This window comes from Vitis vinifera, chromosome 13 (assembly GCF_030704535.1).
Source record: "Vitis vinifera cultivar Pinot Noir 40024 chromosome 13, ASM3070453v1".
Classification (NCBI taxonomy): Eukaryota; Viridiplantae; Streptophyta; class Magnoliopsida; order Vitales; family Vitaceae; genus Vitis; species Vitis vinifera.
Window position 1 is genome coordinate 811,277 of NC_081817.1, and position 19,912 is coordinate 831,188.

The 19,912-nt window shown below is 38.4% G+C and overlaps 5 protein-coding genes and 1 non-coding gene across 7 annotated transcripts; 4 read left to right on the forward strand and 2 right to left on the reverse strand.

The window, feature by feature from the left end:
• Positions 1–2,254: 2,254 nt before the first annotated feature.
• LOC100253549 (G2/mitotic-specific cyclin S13-7) lies at positions 2,255–5,348 on the reverse strand. Of its 2 annotated transcripts, none has more exons than XM_010659948.3 (9): positions 5,213–5,348; positions 4,310–4,445; positions 4,175–4,226; positions 3,794–4,072; positions 3,589–3,717; positions 3,264–3,512; positions 3,000–3,158; positions 2,710–2,888; positions 2,255–2,631 (listed from the first exon to the last, which is right to left on the reverse strand). In XM_010659948.3, exons 1-9 carry the CDS (start codon positions 5,307–5,309, stop codon positions 2,481–2,483), a joined length of 1,431 nt encoding a protein of 476 aa, XP_010658250.2. In that variant the 5' UTR covers positions 5,310–5,348; the 3' UTR covers positions 2,255–2,480. The 2 variants fall into 2 exon arrangements, with proteins under 2 accessions (XP_010658250.2, XP_002273378.2); XM_002273342.4 differs by having other exon boundaries at positions 4,310–4,454; positions 5,213–5,341.
• A 1,365-nt stretch (positions 5,349–6,713) lies between these two features.
• On the forward strand, positions 6,714–7,913 carry LOC104881091 (pentatricopeptide repeat-containing protein At3g56030, mitochondrial). Its single transcript, XM_010659949.3, has one exon. It carries the CDS (start codon positions 6,714–6,716, stop codon positions 7,704–7,706), a length of 993 nt encoding a protein of 330 aa, XP_010658251.1. The 3' UTR covers positions 7,707–7,913.
• A 75-nt stretch (positions 7,914–7,988) lies between these two features.
• Positions 7,989–11,949, forward strand: LOC100251820 (trihelix transcription factor ENAP2). The gene is made up of 2 exons (XM_010659947.3): positions 7,989–9,360; positions 11,602–11,949. The coding sequence occupies exons 1-2, from the start codon at positions 8,601–8,603 to the stop codon at positions 11,613–11,615; spliced, it is 774 nt and encodes a 257-aa protein (XP_010658249.1). The 5' UTR covers positions 7,989–8,600; the 3' UTR covers positions 11,616–11,949.
• An 867-nt stretch (positions 11,950–12,816) lies between these two features.
• Positions 12,817–13,658, reverse strand: LOC100243201 (LOB domain-containing protein 21). The gene has a single exon (XM_002272785.4). The coding sequence runs from the start codon at positions 13,534–13,536 to the stop codon at positions 12,976–12,978; it is 561 nt and encodes a 186-aa protein (XP_002272821.2). The 5' UTR covers positions 13,537–13,658; the 3' UTR covers positions 12,817–12,975.
• Positions 13,615–13,688, forward strand: TRNAI-AAU (transfer RNA isoleucine (anticodon AAU)). The gene has a single exon. It is a non-coding gene; the product is annotated as a tRNA-Ile (tRNA).
• A 3,638-nt stretch (positions 13,689–17,326) lies between these two features.
• Positions 17,327–19,676, forward strand: LOC100246680 (U-box domain-containing protein 1). Its single transcript, XM_002272960.4, has one exon. It carries the CDS (start codon positions 17,501–17,503, stop codon positions 19,565–19,567), a length of 2,067 nt encoding a protein of 688 aa, XP_002272996.1. The 5' UTR covers positions 17,327–17,500; the 3' UTR covers positions 19,568–19,676.
• Positions 19,677–19,912: the final 236 nt, after the last annotated feature.

The following is a 19,912-nucleotide window of genomic DNA, read 5'->3' on the forward strand; positions in this document are numbered from 1 at the left end:
GTCGATTAGACGTTTTCCTCGGTTATTTTACAGGAATTTGTTTGATAGAAAGACTGTTATCTCTACATTTTGGCATCATGGAGGTTGCTTTAATGCCATTAGTAAACCCTTGCCTGCCACGAGAATATGACATGCTGAGCTATTTACACTTTAATGGACCCTCTCTAGTAATGAAATTGTGGAGGAGCATCTAGTAATGGGGTTTTCATGTCTTTGTCACAGTAGGGCAAGGTCAAGGATCGCTACCTTTTTGAAATTTCAATGTAAATATTGATGGGGTAGGCAGTACTGTCACAGAAAGATGTAGGGCATCACAGAGGCGACTTAGGAGTCGTATGTGGTCCTTTGCCTTTTGAAACTTGAGCTACAAGACACCAAAAATTCATCACTGAATGACACACATGGAGAATAGATAGTTTGGATGATTGCACGACTAAGTCACAGAGTCTGAGATGCCCAACATTTACTCAACCTTCAACCTAAACTTGAGGACAATTCAAGAAAAGCTTCTTAAGAAAATCAGTCAGTTCTGCCTCACTGCCTCAAATTTCAAGCCTGTTAGGTGGCTTGCCTGGTCCATTTTGAAGAAATGTTCATTGTTTTATCATCTCAAGTCCAATGACCCAAAGAAAAAAAAGGGGAAAAGGGGAAAAGGGGAAAAGGGAAATCATCTAATGGAGAAAATTCTTGAACAGTAAAGGCTAGATGTGGTACTTAGGTGATATATCTTGTCTCCATGGGAGGCATTAATTTAGTACAGATGCCCTACACCCACAGTGTAAATATTGACCACCAACACCGACCTAATAATATATTGAGATGTACTGTCTGGAGAGGAGGCAGATTAGGAAGTAGGAGGAGGAGGAGGTTGTAGAAATGGGGGTGTGTGAGCATATGGTATATCAGAGGTCATACTAGGCCCCCCATGGGACCAGAGATGATGCAGTTCCCTCAAAAGGCATAAAGCTCAAAACACATCACACATGGGCATTGGATGAGATAAGAGCACAAGAGATTAGGCTCTCTTTTTTTGATGGATATGCATGGATCTGCATGCTCACGCTTCTTTCTCCATCTATCCTCCCTTTTTTCCAGCTGGGTCTTGATGAAACCCCTTCACATCTTTTCACATAAAGCTAAACAAAGGCATAAGATATTCTTAAAAAAGATTGATTTTATCTAGGAGAATGAGGTTTCACCTGGGTGGCATCCAATAATATACTGGGTGTTGGCAATTTTAATACGAAATGTTCATCCATCTTTTGATATTTAACATGGGAAAATCTCAGCCTCTCTCCGATTCTTCAGTTTCTCCATCTTTGTGATAGATGAATTTCATCAGTGAGATTTTGTGTGGTATAATGTAATGTCACTGTGTAGCCATACCCCTTTTGGCACATTAATTTGGCCAGAAGGTTGTCTCCTGGGCTCTGTGGTGACCATGATATGTGTGATACCTAGTAATCCTAACCAATTTATTGTCACAAACAGAAAGAATTAGGTCACTCTGACAGATCAGATTTCTTAGTTGTCACACTGCTGCTGCCTCTCCTACACTATAACTCAACATACATTAAAGAGAATTGCAGTAATAGATAAATATGACTACTCCGGATCCAGGAGTCTCAAATCGAAGTAGCCATATCTGAATGATAAAATGAAGTAATGCTCTACAAGTTTAGTAAGGATTCAAGTTTTCTATAGATCCTGTAAGGGGGGATTTCGGGTTGAGTCTCATAAAGCTGTAGAGGCACTTTCACATTGTAATTTATTATCCTCTCTTGCTATTGAGTAAAGCTTATACTATGTCACGACTCCGATATGATTCTTCTACTGTTAGGACCTGCAATATGATTTGCCTTCAACATGTCCTAATGATAAAATCAAATGAAGTATATAAGAGCTTTACCCAGTAGCGAGGACAACAGTTTTTCAGGTTGTACATTAAATGAAAGAGCCCAATGGTTGAGACTTTTCGTGTAGGTATAATATTGATACAGCTGTGTTACAGTTCAAATGGTTTGTTCACTAGTCTTTATGCCTTGGACTACAGTCCTGGGGGACCCCTTTGCAAATACCAATGGATGTGCAAGAAAATTTCAGGAAAGAATAGTAGGAAAACTTAAACTCTTTATGATCTTAGAGAACTCATGTTAATCTATATCATTCTATCTCTTTATTTTGAATCTGTAAGGTCCATCATCTCCTCCTATAGCATATTAATGCAAGCCAAGTAGTTGTTGCAACAACCAAATTAAGAAACAGAGAGAATCATCAATTTGGTAAAGTTAATGGAAATCAAGTATGAATTCTTTATCAAAACACAGCATAGGTGTACAAGTAAAGAAAAAAAAAATCAAATCAGTTATGATTAGACAAAAAATTCACCCTGAAAGATCATCACAGACCCATGATCCCCCATTCCTCACATAAGGTAAGTTGAAACAAAGGTGGAGCACCAACTGCAAATGCAGCCCTCTTCATGATGCAGCAGCAGCCAAGAGGACCTTGGCTGGTGGACGAAATGCAACCCCACTTCTATGAGGCTGAGAGTACTTCCTATACACAGCCTTGATCAGCTTGTTTTCTGCAGCCATTGAGTGGAAACTTGCAAGGAGCTTAGCACAATCCCTGTTTTGGGGAGAAATGTTAAAACATTCCTATTTCACAGACTCAAGAGAAAGGAAGGCAGTAGTACCATTCACTTACAGTAGCTGTGCTTCTGAGAAACCAGTATAGGCTTTTAGTGTTTCATCCCAAACAGGGCTTTTGTTCAGGGCACACCGCGCAGCATACACCGATGAGGCAGCAAACATAGATGAGCAGTACATCATGGTGGCATAGTTAGCCAAGCCAAGTTCAGCATAGAAGTAGACCATATGTTCCATCTACAAGGACAGCAGTACGCAACAAGGAACAAGCAAAAGCTTTAAGCTTCCCAGGCAAATCACAAGAATCAAAAGAGGCTACAGGCATCGGAACTAGGACAACATTCTAACCTCCTGATCAGGAATGGAGGCCTTAATGAAACGAACAAGGAAAACATAAGGCGTCGGAACTGTCAAGGTCCATTCTAGCCTGCCCAGTATAGCTTTCTCCATGTTCCTTATCTGCTGATCACTATAAGCTCTGTCTGAGATGCAGACAAAGTCATTGACCTGAAAATTTGGGTTCATCATACAATTAGCTAAATCAAATGTACACTCAACCCATCAATTCAGCGGGGGGGAAAAAAAACAGGAATTGGGCTTAAGAGAACAAACCTCTGGGGCCCAAATTTCTTCGTATTTGGAGGCTATCAGCATGGCACTGATGCCTACCAACTGCAGTTCCCTCCTTGGCACAGTCTTGACTGAAAGGAACCGGTCGATTATGTTGATTGTAAGGTAGAGGGTCTCTGGCATAAGTTCAAATTTATGGTGAACTTCAATTAACCAATCCACCAGAATTGATCTCATCTTCTCATTCATCTCAGGCTGGGAGTCCATATAGTCATGAATGTGGCTCTCACTCTGTAATATTTCACTCACTCATCAGATATTCGCAATATCCTAAACACAAACCAGAGAGGACCAAAAATTAACAAACCTCAATCAGTTTGTAGAACTTATAAATGTCCTCAACGTATTCTACCACAGCCAACTCATTATTAGCATCAGCTGCATCAATATCAACAATCTGCTCCTTCGGTTTTTTATCGGTCAAACCACAAGCTGCCTGCAATATAATCAAATTTTTATAATAAAAAAGCCAAGCAATTTTCCCAACAAAACAGCAATTATCCGAAAATAACCTTGCTCCTAGAAGTAAGGATGGAAGTCATAGTCTGGACTTTCTTCCTCGAGGATCCTTCTCCGGTCTTTTTGGTGTTTATTGGCTTCTCTTTCTTAACCTCTTCTGTATCTGAGCTCAATTCAATCACTGCCTCAGGCTTTGTCTTGACTGCAACCTTCTTCTGAGCTGCCTTTTCTGCCTCAGGTCCTTTACCTGCTGCAGCTCCATTGGTAACAAGAAGAGCTCCATCCACATTAGCACGGAGTTGAGCTCCATCCACATTAGCACGGACTGCTTTCTGCAAATTAATTAAACCCGAAAAAAAAAATCAGAAATAGTTCAAATTCTGTATTCCAAAATGAATAAGGAATGCAAGAAACAAGTGGTTTGATAGATAAACCTTGTTGTTTTCAGCTTCTTTTGCTTTGGCGAGTAATTGTGCACAGAAACCCCTGTAACAACAGAAGATGGAAATCAATGTAAGGGAACAGAACTGGTATAGAAGAAGAGATTGATATAAGGTTGAGAGCCAAACCTTGTAATGGGGCGAGAGATCTGAGGCTGTGGCTTGCCATCAACTCCAATAGTTACAAGATTCCCAATATCGCCTAGTGCTTGCCGGTTTCTCCTCTCTGCTGCAACAATCTTCTTCTGCTTACCATTCCCAGCAACTGCCTCCCCTAAGAAAATTCATGAGATACCCATCAATATGAATATGTGGGGATCTCATATACTCTGTTTGATTGCCAAGAAAATGTGGGAAAATGAAGGATCCTAGAACTTTTGAATATCAGAAAACTAAGATCTCCTTTGTAGTACAGGTCCTAAGACCAATTAGGTTGGGTAGGGAGAGTTTTTCATACTTTAAAACCAAAAGGACATATGATGTAAGATTCAAATTATTATTCTCTGTTAAAGGGCATATGATCCAAGATTCAAATTATTATTCTTTGTTATATTTTCCTCAGTTTTCTCATCAACCAAACAAGGGAATGACGAAAATCAATCAAATGTGAAGAAAATGTATAAAACAAGAGAGATTAAAAAAAAGTAACGAAGCCTAATATAAAGGTAAAGAAATTAAATCAGAGATAGAAGAAAACTCGAGAATATATGAATACTTTTCAACACAGAAGCAGAAAGAAAAAGGTCTCAAGAAGCATTTAAAACCCAAAGCCCCTAAAAATATAGGAGACAAAAATCACCAATTTTCTCATCACCAAAACCCTATTTAAAAAAAAAAAAAAAAACGAAAGAAATGAAAATTTCAACTATCAAACGTGAATCTTTTTCCTGATTCAGAAATCAAATCAACATCATAAAAGAAATGAAATAAGACCCAAAAGTATATCTATTTTTTTTTCTTTCAAATTCATTCAAAAACCAAAAAAAGAATAACCCACAACAAGAAGATTGAGATCATATCAAGAAATAATACCTCTGGGTTGTTGATGGTCTCGTGGAACAACTGCTCTTGAAGCCATTTCTCTTTCTCTCTCTCTCTCGCTCCTCTTTAGGGTTGTGTTCAGAAACATGAAATGAGGAGAAGCTGACCAACGGTCTTATATTTTTGAAATTTCGACCGTTAGACGCTTATTTTTGAAGGTTAATAAGAACGGAGGCTCTACCGTTGGCCCATTACCAATTTACCACTTTGTTACCAAATATGATATTTTCCTTTTTCTTGCATTTTTTTTTCATTTATTTTATTTTATTTTATTTTTTCAAAAAGATAATTTTTTTTTCAAATTGGGAGTAGTATTTTTATAGTTTCAAAAATACCCTCACTTTTTTCTTACAAAAATCATATTTTTTTAAAGCACATAAAAATAATCGTTCTATTAAGGGGTATTTATGAAATTTAAAAATATGAGATTTTGTTTCCCTTTTAATCAATTTTTTCTATTTTTATTTAAAATGTGATCACAACTGAAAATCGCTTTCTGCCACATTTTTCATTAAAGCCCAATTGGATTATTAAAAATATTCTTAAGTAAATAAGCATAAAATTAAAATTATATTAAGAGAAATTGAAAATATATAGATAGTAAATCATGAGATTTTTAAGATTTCAAATAAAAGTTGAGATTTTATATGTATTTTTATATTATTTAAGTAAGTGTTTAGTAAATTAATTTAATAATTTTAAGTTACTTAATAACTTAATTTAAGCTATTAAATAAATTAAGTATATTTGGTAAAATAACTTAATGATTTGACTTAAAATAAAAAATAGCTTTAAATAATAAATACAAATAATTATCTTATTCTTAAATCTACATTTTCATTTTACATTTTTATCTTTATTTGTCCTAATTACCTTCACAATCTCTTTTGTTATTTTACGACCTCCGTTACTCAATCTCATTTACCCTAATTATAATTTATAAGAATAAATATATTAATTTAATAATTTAAAATCTATTTTAAGTTCATTTCAAACAATATTAATACTCAAAAGTAAAAATAAGTAATAAGTTAACAATTTAAGTATTATTTAATTTAAAATCAACTTAAATCATTAAGTAATAAACATTAAGTTTTATCATACACCCCATAAAATTAAAACTTAACTTAAAAAATAAAATGAAACTAAACATTAAAAATATATTAAAACTTAAAAGACCAAAAAATAAATGGGCCATAATTTTATATCTCCTTTCTTTTTTTCCCAATTTTTTTTCCCTCCTACTTTCCCATGATCCAAACAGAGCTTAAGTATTATTATTATTATTATTATTATTATTATTTTGTCATTTTATTTTAAGTCTCGCGCGTTGATCCATGAGTGTGACCGTGACCAATATACTCCTCACGCCCAAATACTAATATCCGTAGCCCAGTCTGTATTAAATGGGCCCAACCCAGAAGCCCAATCTCTAGTCCTTTGAATAAGAGAGATCGAAAAAGGCCCTTCGTCTTTGTCTAAACCCTAAACCATGTCAATCCTTCGCAAACTCGCTCGTAAAAACCCTAATTCTCCATTTCTTCTCTGCAACACCTCACGTTTCTTCAACACCCAAAACCCTAACCCTTACGAACCCACCGTCGCTTACTACGACAACCTCATCAACACGGCGGGGCGGAACAGAGACTTCGCCTCCGTCTGCAACCTTCTCAATAAACGCGTGAGAGACGGGTGCTTCAACACCAATCACACCTTTGACTTCATCACCAACACTGACGCCGGCCTCTCCGTACTCGACGAGCTCTCCCAAGCCCTAGCTCATCTCGACAAAGGGTTCCTTCGGAAGAGCGCGTATGATTCCCTCATCGCGCGGCTCTGCAGATTAAAGCGTGTCGATGAGTCCCTGCGCTTGGTGGATACCATGGTCCAGTCGGACCACGGCGTCAACGCGTGTACGTTTCACCCTATCCTCAATGTGCTCACCAGGAAGAGGAAGATGGAGGAGGCGTGGCGCGTGATGACGATTATGAGAGAGAGCGGGGTTTCCCCTGACGTGACAGCTTACAACTATCTTCTCACGGCGTACTGCTTCACCGGGAACCTGGAGGCGGCCGTCGGAGTGCTGACGGAGATGGAGGAGGAGGGAATGGCAGCGGATGCCAGGACGTACGACGCGCTGGTGCTCGGCGCGTGTAAAGCGGGGAAGGTGGAGGGGGCTATGGTGGTGCTGAGGAGAATGGAGGACGATGGAGTGCCTATACTGTACTCCACGCACGCGCACGTTATCAATGGACTATTAAAGCTGGGCTATTATGCGCAGGCGGTGGAGTTCGTGATGATATGTGGAGGGAAAGACAAGAAGCTTGATGAAGAGAGCTTTGGGATCTTAGGAAGCCGTTTGATAAATTTGAAAAGGTTTGAAGAGGCCAAGTTGGTTTTGAAGGAAATGAGGAGAAGGGGTATAGTGATGAGAAGTAATGAATTACAAGATTTTTATGAATTACATATCACTCAAAATTTTTGATTTCTTTCCTTCAAAGATTTGGGAGAGATGTATAAGGGACAAAATTAAGGTCAAGAATAACAAAAAAATACCCATTTCAAATTGGTGCCAAAAAAGAAATATATAAATAATTTTGTGGCACCAAAGAGTAGTTCCATAGTTTATATCTTTTCTTTCATGTGATCTATATAAATAATGATAAAAAATAAAATAAAATTAGATTTTAAATTAATAATTTAAAAATACACAATTTTTTTTAAACTAATTATATGTATAAATAATTTTTTAAAAAAAATTATTTTTCTAAAACACTTTACCCTTTCATCATTTTATTTTTTGTCACATATTCTCTAGGCCATACTCTTTTTTCATATTAGGATTATAATTTTTATCTATCAATAACATCATATGATTATATTGAAAGATTGTTTAGGGTTTTATGCTATATAATATAAAAAATAATTTTTATTAAATATAGCATATATTGAAAAATTATGTTTAAAATAGTGATTAAAATGATTTATAAATCATAATAATACCTTAAGGGGCAAGTAGCTCTGCAACTTTAGGTGGGTGTTTGAAACGTAAATTATTTTTATAATTCTATTTTTAATAAATATATATATTTTTTTAAAGCAGAGAGAGATTAAATAAAAAGACATTATAGAGGTCATGCCATGCCGTAAAAATGAAAAGTTTACGGTCAAAATATAAAGACAGAAAATACAATTTCCGTCCGACCTTCAATAGGGAGCTGATGTCATCGCCGGCGGATACACGGCCTGCATTTCTTCACCTCGTTCTCTACGTTCCACTGAAATCGCCCCGCGTCGCCTCCGGCGTAACTTAGCATCCGCCGCCGCCGCCGCCGCCACCACTACCACCACAAACCCTTTATATTTAAATATTAGGACTATGGAGAACCAGAGGGCGCCCAGCGCACCCCGGTCCCTCCGGCCCCGCCACGGCGGCGGCAGCGGGGGAGGTGGCCGGGAAGATTGCTGGAGCGATGTCGCCACCGAAACCCTGATCGAAGCATGGGGGGACCGTTATGTGAAGTTCAACCGAGGGAACCTTCGGCAAAAAGACTGGAAGGAAATCGCCGGCGCAGTCAACAGCCGTCACGGCGGCGCGATTCGCCGGAAAACTGACGTCCAGTGCAAGAACCGTATCGACACCTTAAAGAAGAAGTACAAGCTCGAGAAAGCGAAGCCCACGCCGTCAAAGTGGCCGTTTTATTACCGTCTTAACTCTCTCATCGGCACTAACGCCCTCACTCTCACAGTTAGGGCTTCCAACCAAAAACCAAACCCTAACCCTAACCCTAAGACCTTAGTTCATTCAAGGGCGTATCGGTCAAAGTCGAAATTGAACTCAGGTGGATCCATCGAGGGCTCATTTAGTGGTGATGAAGATGATGAATTAGGGTTTGATGGTAGTTTGAGGAAGCTTCCCATGGATTCCGCTGATTTTTCCGGTGAGGCGGCCTGCCGGGAGTTGGCGAGATCCATTCTCAAGTTTGGAGAAATATACGAGAGAATTGAGAGCTCCAAGCAGCAGCAGATAATGGAGTTGGAAAAGCAAAGGATGGAGTTAACAAAGGATGTTGAGCTCCAAAGGATGAACATGTATATGGAAGCTCAACTTGAGCTCCAGAGAATGAAGCGCACTGCAGGTGAAATTCAAATCTTCTAATTTGCTCTTGTTTCGGCTTAATGATTTTAGTCGTGTGGATTTTCAATCGATTTAGCATTTGGATTTCATAGAATCTTCAGTAGTTTCTATATAATGGGAAAAATGGTAATCATAGTGTAGCAGTTTCTGAAAATGGGGCTTTTAATATAATATCAAAGAAAGAAAATTGATTTTGGGGCATCTGAATTTATTTGTTTGAGGGTGTTTTAGTGTTGAAAATTTACTTATTTGATCTGAAAGGGGCTGATATTTAGTTTACAGGGTGTGGGTAGTGCAAGCATCTGAATTTCGAAACTACCCAATTAATCGGCCTGTAGAAGAATTACTTATCCAAAAAAAAAAAAATACATCGTCTTGTGGAAGAAATGGTTGAAGGATTTTGAACCCCTGTTAAGCCTTTTGGCTATCCTTTTCTTGGTTGTTAGTAAATATCTTGTTGAGAGATGCTCTCCTTGTAATACATTTTTTCGATGAAACAGTGGCAAACAATGAATCTTCTTCCTAATTAGGTAACCCTATCAGGCCTCATGAGTAGGCGGGTATCTTTTCTGGCTTCTATTTGTCCTACATTTGGTAGGAATAACACAGGCAGAGGCATTAATCATATAGCATGAGTTGGTGAAGATGTGCAACTAAAGTTTGGATTAGGGGTTTAGGTTTATTCCTTTTTTAGGAGCTGTTAGTTCTTAGTTGGAATCACATTTCCTAATTTTTTTTTATAGTAATTTCTTATTTTATTTGCAATGATTTTCTGCATACTTCCATTTTCTATTCCTGCTTCGGCTGTATGCCTTATCATGGTGAAATCATGCATAGGTTTCTTCCAGAGATTGGTTTACTTCTGAGGTGCTCCTGCTAGACCATTTCTAGAGCTACAAATTTCCATTAAGAATGTCAAGCAAACTGAATCTTCCTGTGATCACATTAATTTCATCCGAGAAATCTTTCCCCCATAAACTATTGAGAGATCTACACAACTATCCATCATCAGGCTTAGATTTATATGTGTACATTGAGATAGGGATACTCGAACATATAGTTTATAACATATTCTCTTATAACAAATTTCCTTGGATAAATTCTATTGGCTGATCTTTGATTTTTTTTCCTGAAGGACCTGACTATTTTTTTTTCTTTCTATTTTGACAAGAAAGGAAAATATAGTTGAGGAAAAGGATGATAAGATAGGGATGAATACACCTCTTAGTCAGTGTGCAGATCCATCACGTTTGGTGGGGCTTGCATGTTGGCAACAGAGCGCCAGCCATTTAAGTTGTAGGAAAAATAAAAAAAAAGATTGTTCTTTGGCTTATTCATTTTAAAGAATCATGTTTAATTCATGGTTCTCTATTTATAGGTTAGTCTCTCTCTCTCTCTCTCTCCTTCTTTTATTTTTTATTTTTTATTTTTATTTTTCTGTTTCATCCTTCTTCCTTTTTACTCCTTCTGTTTCTGGTCTTGTCTATTGAATTGACATCAACCTGCTAGTAAGTTTGGTTCATGGTCCAACTGGTGAGCTTTTAGAAAACATGGTATGGTACAAGGTAGGTATGGTTTAGGAATTCCACCATTTTATCAATTCTGTTTGATTGTAAAATTAAGGTAGAGAAAACTTTTAAGTTGAGACCAAAAGGAGAGATGGAGAAAACTAGGGAATTGTATATAAACATATGTATATATATTTCTACACACACAATGCAGAGCAGGGAAGCATGTCTCAAGGAAACATGTCTCAATGCTCGTGTTCAATCTTCTAGATTCTTTGGCATGTTTGATGTATATATCTCAAATGGTGAAAAGGTTGAAGACAGTTTTGAACTTGATTATCTGGCACTGGAGACTTGCAGAATGTAGCTTATCTCATTACATATAGACTCATCTACATGAAAACACCTTGGCTAAAACTCTGACTCCTCAAGTAAGTTTTTAACAGATCTGAGATGAAAATATAGATCAGAGCTTTGAGATTACTTTGCTTGGCTCAAAAGCTCTCTCTCTAACACTTCATGACCTCTCACTTGCAAGGAGTTGGTAATGGTGATTTAATTACTCTCATCACTACATTTCTTGGGGCTTCCATAAAATGTTCTATCAATTTGCAATGGCAGTTTGAAACCATGTTTGTACTGTATCTTGAAGTATATGTTGCTGCTAAACATAATTTCGTTTTCCAAGTGGAGTCTGATAAGCATTTTGCTGAAATGTCAAATGCCTCAAACAGGGAAGAAGCCATAGTCAGATGGCATGAACACCCTCAATCTAGGGGGAGGACTGTCCAAGAAAGATATTTCCATGGAGACTCTTTCAGCATCTGAATCACAAAAACAAACAATCCCTGGCAAGGGTTTTACACAGAGTTGCATATTTGGAGCATTTCTGGGTGTCATTCATTGGTTAAATCCCTTTCTGGTGAAACCCATATTGTATCTTTCACTTTCATGTTTATTGTAAATGGTCAGTTGTGTCACTACAGAGATTTCTTGCGGTTCTATTGTTCTGAAGTGCAACTCAATATCTTGTATCACTTTTTGCATGTAAAAAATGGAAATTAGAACCCTTGATGCTGTAACCTTAACATGGTAGTACAGCAAGCTGTGAGCTACTGACCACTTGTAACTGTCTTGATTGCTTTTTATTACTCACACCCCCCTCCCGGGCCTCCCCCCACTCAGAACCATAAAGCAGATGCCCCTGAGCTTTCAATGCCCTACCCTAGGAGTAACGCCCTTTTCATGAAAATGTGAAAATTTGAGGAGAGTCCACAACCAGATATGGATAAACACTTGTTTTGTATCATGGGCTTTTCAACAGAAACACAAAAGCTTCCTCCAGGCAAAGGGATCAAGGGAGGGGGGGAAAGGGGGGTTGGGGGTTTGAATTCATCCTATTGGCAGGGAAATGGAAGATGTGACATTGAAAGCATAGTGGGTGAGTGGCTCTAGTGTCACACAAATTATTTGGTACTTGGGGGGCTGAAGGGTGTAAAGAGTAATGGGTGTGGGTTGTGGTTTGTGGGGTAGGCGACAGTGTTGCCAGATTAAGATGTAACATTGTTATCACATGGCTTCACACGAGCCCCTGGAGTTTTGTGGGCAGAGCTAACAGTACATTATTGTTGCTTCTGGATTGAATGGTTCCTGAGATTTGCGGGTCACAGTTATCTTCCATGGATTCTCTCAATAATCTCCTTTCTTTGCGCTGCGGTGCTTTTTTGGGTTGCTGTTCAATCAAAGGGGTATCAGATCACTGTGTTCTTTGTTGAGATTCCTACCATGCTCATTCAAAGCATCCGAGAGAAAACCCGGATCAGAATTCATGCAAAATTTGATTTGGAAGAGGTTTGCAGAAGCTAAGGAAAAAAAAAAAAAGTAAACGCTAAAGAAAAAGAACCAAAAAAAAGAGAAAAAGAAAAAGAAAAAGGAAAAACAGTAGAGAATTCAGTACTAACTTTCTCAGTTCAAACTCCCTGATGAAATTGTAGATTTGATGCACATGAATTTATGGAGAACAAGAACTTGAAAAAGAAAGCAATAAAACACTAGAGAAACAGAAGAAGAAGAAGAAGAGGAAGAGGAGACATGGAAGAAGGAGAAGATCACAACTGAAATGGGGGTTGGCTGAAATCATTGATGGCCACAGGCTGATTCAACTCCATGGAATTCAGGTGGCTGAAACCGTCAAATATGCCGCTGCAGCCCGGAAAGTCTTGGAAACCGGCCATGGCCAGGCTGCCATGGAAGATGGAAGAGGTGGAGGAAGCGGGCATGGTATAGCGGGCGAGACGGGCTCTGGCAATGGCGAGATCATGTTGGAGCTCAACCATCTTTCTTTGGAGCAAAGCTATGGCGCCAATGCAACCATATACAGGGTCTCTAAGCCTGGCCTCAGCCTCATAGGCAAGAGAATTGACAGTGTCCTCACGTTGCTCCTCAGGGACTTCAACCAGGATCTTGCTCACATTGCTGGCACCAAACACCTTGTGAACTTTGGCGAATTTCTTGGGCTCATCGGACCGGAAGTAAGGTGCGAATATACAATTGGGAGTGCATCTCCTTTTCAAGAACTTGCAAGCTGCACAGGAGGAACTTGAACGGGGCTCATGACCCTTCATGGCTTCATCACCTCCACTCGTTAAATTCGTCCGCACACCCACCATATAAATAAGCAAATTTGGAAGTTGCACATTTCAATTTTTAAGATTCATAATTAAACTCCCTTATTAATCTTGATATATGGCCTATTAGCTCAGTTGGTTAGAGCGTCGTGCTAATAACGCGAAGGTCGCAGGTTCGAGACCTGCATAGGCCACATAAATAATTTATTTTTCAATTTATCATTAAAAATAGCAAAGCTTGGTGGACCTTCATCATAGAAACTTAGCACATTTTCATTTTCAAAGTATAAAAACACAACCTTTTTCACTTCCAAAAAACCATTTAGTTGACAAAACAATTCTACTTCCAACTACCCTCCATACCTTTCAAGTATTTTTACCTACCTTTCCAAAACCTTTTATCACTTCCAAAATTTTATTACATGATTAAAGAGTTGGAAAAAAGTTGAAAAAGACCATTCAGAAAAAAGAAGCATGGAGAAAGAACAACATCCTTTTTCTCTTTCAAACATTTGTTAACTCCAGGGGAAGAAACGGGTCCACCTTATTAAACATACATATACACGCTTGTATATTGATAGGTTTACATGGGAAATGATAGTTCACCATCACAGGAAAGACGAGACGTTTCATTGTTGGATATGAAATTTCACAGGAAAAGGAAATCCTAGAGAAACTTGGATTCATCCAGGATTGGGAAACCTAGGGATACCCGGAGGGTGGAAAAAATCAGCCCGGAATATACACTAGATATTGCAGCCAAACAGACCTCTATAGTTTGTGCATTCCTTATATTCTAAGTCACTATGCATCATGCCTGTACAGAATCTAAAATTTGTTTTACTGTTTTGATATGGTTTTAATTTATGAAAATTGGTTCCTAATTTGCCTTTTTTTTTTTTTTTTTTCAAAACTAAGGATGTGCATATTTTTATCAGACTACTTTGACTAAAATTTTAAAAATAAATAAATAATTTGATTTAGGATAAAATAGTCACCTAATTATAAAAAGAATTTTCTGATTTATGACTAAATATTAAGAAATTTTTCTTAAAAACATCTCCAATGGATTTCTTTCTTTTATCATAAAAGATATATAAATAAAAATATTTTTATCCAAATAAAAGGTTACAATTAATATTCAATAAAATAGTACAAGCTTCCTTCTCAGATATCATAAGCTTTAAAGCCGTTGGAAATTCTAGCAATGATTTAGTCTCATAATGAACTCAACAAAATTTAAAAAAAAAAATCGAAAAACTCAGAAAATAGTCATGTCAAAATTTGTGGTAGTAGAAGAAAAGGGACAAAGAAGATAACGCTCCTCCAAACACCCACTTGGAGAGCAAAGTATGCAAATAATGCCCGTCGTTTTCCACAAAACACTCTGACCAAAAACACCACCCCCGAACTCCCAAGCCCCCCGATCCTCACGCGCCAACCGTAATAGCAGAAAGCCAAATGAATTTCCATGGAGCGTGGGAGTCGGGCGCTGGAGATGAGAGTGGGGGAGGATTAAACTTAAAAAGAGTCTTGAGAATGGGCCGGCCCACGTATGATTGATTAGAGAAGGAAGACTTGAAAGAGTGGGCACTTTGATTGATATTTTGCTCTCTCTCTCTCTCTCTCTCTCTCTCTCTTTTTTTTTTTTTTTTTTTTTTTCATTTTTCATTTTTCATTTTTTTTTTAGCTTAGGGTTCTTCTTCTTGTGTTGTAAAACTGTGGAGCACTTAGAGAGGAAAAGCTATGAGGCACGTTTCGGTATATTTGACTTGGGAAATAGAGGGAGGGCCACTATGTGTGGAGTATGGGGTGAGACAGGGAGAGAGAGAATGAAGAGACGGTTTTGAAGAAATGGGCCTGAATTATGGGCTTTGAATTTACAGAATTGATGATGAGAAATGAAATGAGGTTGACAATTCGTAGGGACTTTGGGGAGTTTTTTCGTGTGGGGATTTTCATGGCATGAGTGATGAGGCTATAAAAAGGTTGCTCATGTCATCTCTCCCTCCACTTTGTGCATTTTGGTCATTGTATTTTTGGGTAATATTTCATCCATTTTGTGATGTAATATGGTATTGGAATATCTCAAAAAACAAATAAATAATAAAAAGCGTGCTATTGAATAGTGAAAATGAGACGAGTGAAAAAAAAAATCCGGTGTTTATCTTTCTGAAAACGAGACATTTATCCCAGATGCTATGGGTGGATCTATCTCACTTAAATATGGAGAAAGTCAATAGCATGGAACCACACTCAAAGGGCCTCATCGTTTATTCCTATTTTGTATAAAGATTTCTTATTATATTTTATTTTTCTTCATATTTTCCATGACAAAACATATTTTCCCAAGATCCAAACAAAACAATAGAATTCATTTATTTATTCTTTTCTTCCTCCAACAATCAAAGATCCATTTTTAGAATGTCCAGAGTGTTGAGATTGAGTGTGGTATGAGTAGCATGGAACTTTTGCACAGTACTCAAATGGAGAGTAGAAGCAAAAGCATGTGAAGAAACACTGTTAGGCCATGATCAAGGCCACCTACCACTCTCTAGACACGACAATCTTTATAAGATCCTTTCTTCAAGTAAGGGAAAAATCTTCCCCTGTGGATCCAAAGCTAATGCCTCTGCTCTCACGTGTATTGTTCTGAAATCTCTGGACTATATGGGCCAGCATAATCACAGTCCTAGGCCCACTAAATGAGTGGGCCGGTGCCCAAGTACCCGCATCCATAATGAGCCCACCAGAGTGGGCTCACCATAGCCCTAATTTCATACCACAAATGATGAAAATACATGTTGTCCTGACTCAGTCTCTCACCAGCATCATATTGACTTGTATCTTGTTTTTGATCTGTAATGAACTCTATTATAATCATTCAGGGTTAGAAAAAGGAAAGAAATTTGGGATTGATTAAAAAAATGTCGCCTGGGTGCAGATAATCCAAGCAGAAAATTCAACTTCTGGTGATGGCAGAGTCAAATGTGGGGGTGGTTCCACTCTTTAAGATAAAGATATTTGGGAGGCAGTGGCTGAGGAGGATGGAGGCTGATGCATTCAACTACTCAGAGCCACTTGATTAATAATTTGAGACCCGGATTGAGGATAGGACAGTTTGATCCAGAGAAAACCGATATCTGCTAAACAACAGAGGAATCATCAATCTCTACTAGTCTGAATTGGAGCATCAAGTCCATTTCGGATTAATGAACATGGTATAAATAGAATGGTGGAAGATATTTCAAGACAGGATCTAGCAGTAGCCGCTCTTATGTTCAAATCATAGCTTACAAGTTGAAGAAAAGTACTTAGAAATAGGAAAGAAACATAAAACAAGATGATCAAATGATTTCGAAGGTGGTACTTGTTCCTTTCCTTTCCAAAAATCTTGTAATGATATATGTTATGAAGGGTCTTGCATTCCTATATACTCAACGTCAAGGCCCTACGTAGTACCTTTGGTTTTCTTCAAGTTTTTGTATTTCTTCCTTCTGTCTTGTTATTGATAGTGTGATTGGTTTTACTCTTTTCCAGATCAGGGAAGTTTGGGGTCTCTTATATTTGATATTTAGATTAGATTTATTTTTTCCATGATTTCAAAACAACGTGCATGTGGGCCTATGGTCTATGTCAAGTTGCAGTGCTTCAAATAATTCACAAATTTCAGCCCTAAACACCTGATCTAAGAGACACCCTAATGAGACAAAAAAGTTTTGGACAAGGATATTTGCAAGGAAGTAGCTGTCGCCGAATGCGGCTTTGACACGGCACATTCAATACTTTTGTATCTTGAATTAAAAAACTGGCGGAGAATAACTAACCAAAGAAGGCTGCAGAGTCCTCCAAATGGCAGCACCCCAAGAGTTAGGCAGTTTCATCGTCTCCTACATGAATAATACAAACAGAAACAGTCAAGACTCCATGAAATTATTTTATTTGCTTTCACAATTGAAGAGAAAATAACAATGGGAGCTGGAACATACTTGCATAGCGAGAATCAATGGATGTTGCTCTTCCTACTCTCATGGTCTCTTCGGGCTTTCTTCCAACAGGGTCATTGCTAGAATCATTGATACACATATCTAATGAAGTTGCATCAATGGAAAGGCTTCCTGTTATACAGGTTAGAAATATCTCAACCATGATAAGAAGGATCAAACTTCTTTCCTCTCTCTTTGAAGAGATCCATGAAATGAATACCCCACTTCCCCCATCATCAATCTTGTGTCTCACTGAGCTCTTTTCTGTGATTCGGAGAGTTAAGAGTTTCATACAAGGGTGCAAGGATGCTAGCTCTCTGTGGAGCCTTGTGCAGACAGAACTTATCTCGAGTCAATTCCATGTGGTAGTGAAGGAGATGGGGAGGGCACTTGACATTTTACCTCTGAGCTTGCTCAATATAACTGCAGACATTAGGGAGCAAGTGGAGCTTCTTCACAAGCAAGCGAAAAGAGTGGATTTGTTTGTTGACCCTCGGGAGCTGCAAAGAAGAGAAGAGCTTCTCCAAGTAATGGCCACCAACAATGAGAAGAATGCCAAGAACAAGGCCTTGGTTGATTTCAGAGAAGTGAAAGAGATCTTGAGCAGCATTGGCTTGAGAAGTCCATTAGATTATGATGAAGAGATTTCAAAGCTAGAAGCAGAAGCACAGAAGCAGGCAGGCACAGGGGGACTGATTGTGGTTTCCAATATCAACAACCTCATCTCTCTGGTCTTGTACTCCAAGTCCATGATTTTTAGTGAAGAACATAATGAGAAAACTGATGAAGCATTCAAGAAGCGCTCTGCATCTTTCAGGATGAACAATGATCATTCCTCATCCTCCCAATCAGCAATTCTCAACATTCCTGATGAATTCCGCTGCCCCATTTCACTTGACTTGATGAGAGATCCTGTGATTGTTGCTTCAGGGCACACTTATGATCGAAATTCAATTGCCCAGTGGATCAATACAGGACATAATACCTGCCCCAAGAGTGGGATGAAGCTAATTCATATGGCCCTCATTCCAAACTATGCACTGAAGAGTCTAGTTCATCAATGGTGCCGTGAAAACAACATCCAATTAATTGAATCTACATCATCATCTTCCTCAGACTTGGGCAGAAGCAATAGCATGAGGAAGTCATGTGAGAAAGCTGTTGATCACATATCTGCCACAAAAACTGCTATGGATGCTGTCAAAATGACTGCAGAATTTTTAGTGGGTAAATTAGCAACAGGGTCACCTGAAATTCAGAGACAGGCAGCATATGAGCTCCGCTTATTAGCCAAAACCGGAATGGATAATCGTAGGATAATTGCTGAGGCAGGAGCTATTCCATTTCTGGTGACATTACTAAGTTCCCATGACCCAAGAATTCAGGAGAATGCTGTGACTGCCTTACTCAACCTTTCCATCTTCGATAACAATAAGATTTTAATAATGGCAGCTGGAGCAATTGACAACATAGTAGATGTTTTGCAATCAGGGAAAACCATGGAGGCAAGAGAAAATGCAGCTGCAGCAATCTTCAGCTTGTCAATGATAGATGACTGCAAGGTGACCATTGGCGCCCATCCTAGAGCCATGCCTGCATTGGTGGCACTCCTAAGAGAAGGTACTTCAGCTGGGAAAAGGGATGCTGCAACAGCACTTTTTAATCTTGTGGTTTATAGTGCCAACAAAGGAAGCGCTGTGGTTGCTGGGGCAGTTCCTTTGCTTATTGAGCTGTTGATGGATGACAAAGCGGGAATTACAGATGACGCCTTGGCAGTGCTTGCTCTGCTTTTGGGGTGTCCCGATGGGCTGGAGGAAATAAGGAAGAGTAGGATCCTAGTTCCACTTCTTATTGATCTCTTGAGATTTGGATCGCCCAAAGGGAAGGAGAATTCTATAACTCTTCTTCTGGGTCTGTGCAAAGATGGAGGAGAAGAAGTTGCAAGAAGACTCTTGCTAAATCCACGAAGTATTCCTTCTCTTCAAAGCTTGGTTGCAGATGGGTCTTTGAAAGCTCGAAGAAAGGCCGATGCCCTGCTTAGATTACTCAATAGATGCTGCTCTCAGTCTCACAGCACTGTTGGATAACAAAGAATACAAGGGTTTAGAAAAGGAAAAATGTAAATTTTTAGAAATGATATAAACGGAAATGGTGTTCATTTATTACTGTAATTGGAGCTTCATGAATTGTTCCTTACCTGATGGGATTTCTTATCTGTCTTCAGCAATACTTTTTTCATGGGGATGGAACTAAAGCTATAAAAAAAAAAAATGTTTATTTGGATCCACCAGTTCTTTCTCACAGGTTTTTTGAGCTCTTCATCGTTGAAACCAGTGGTCTCTTGCACATCAAAACTCAGGTTGAAATCCAGTTGATATGCAGGTAGCAACTTCTTGTCATCAACTATGATTAGCCTGCTCATATATATTTTT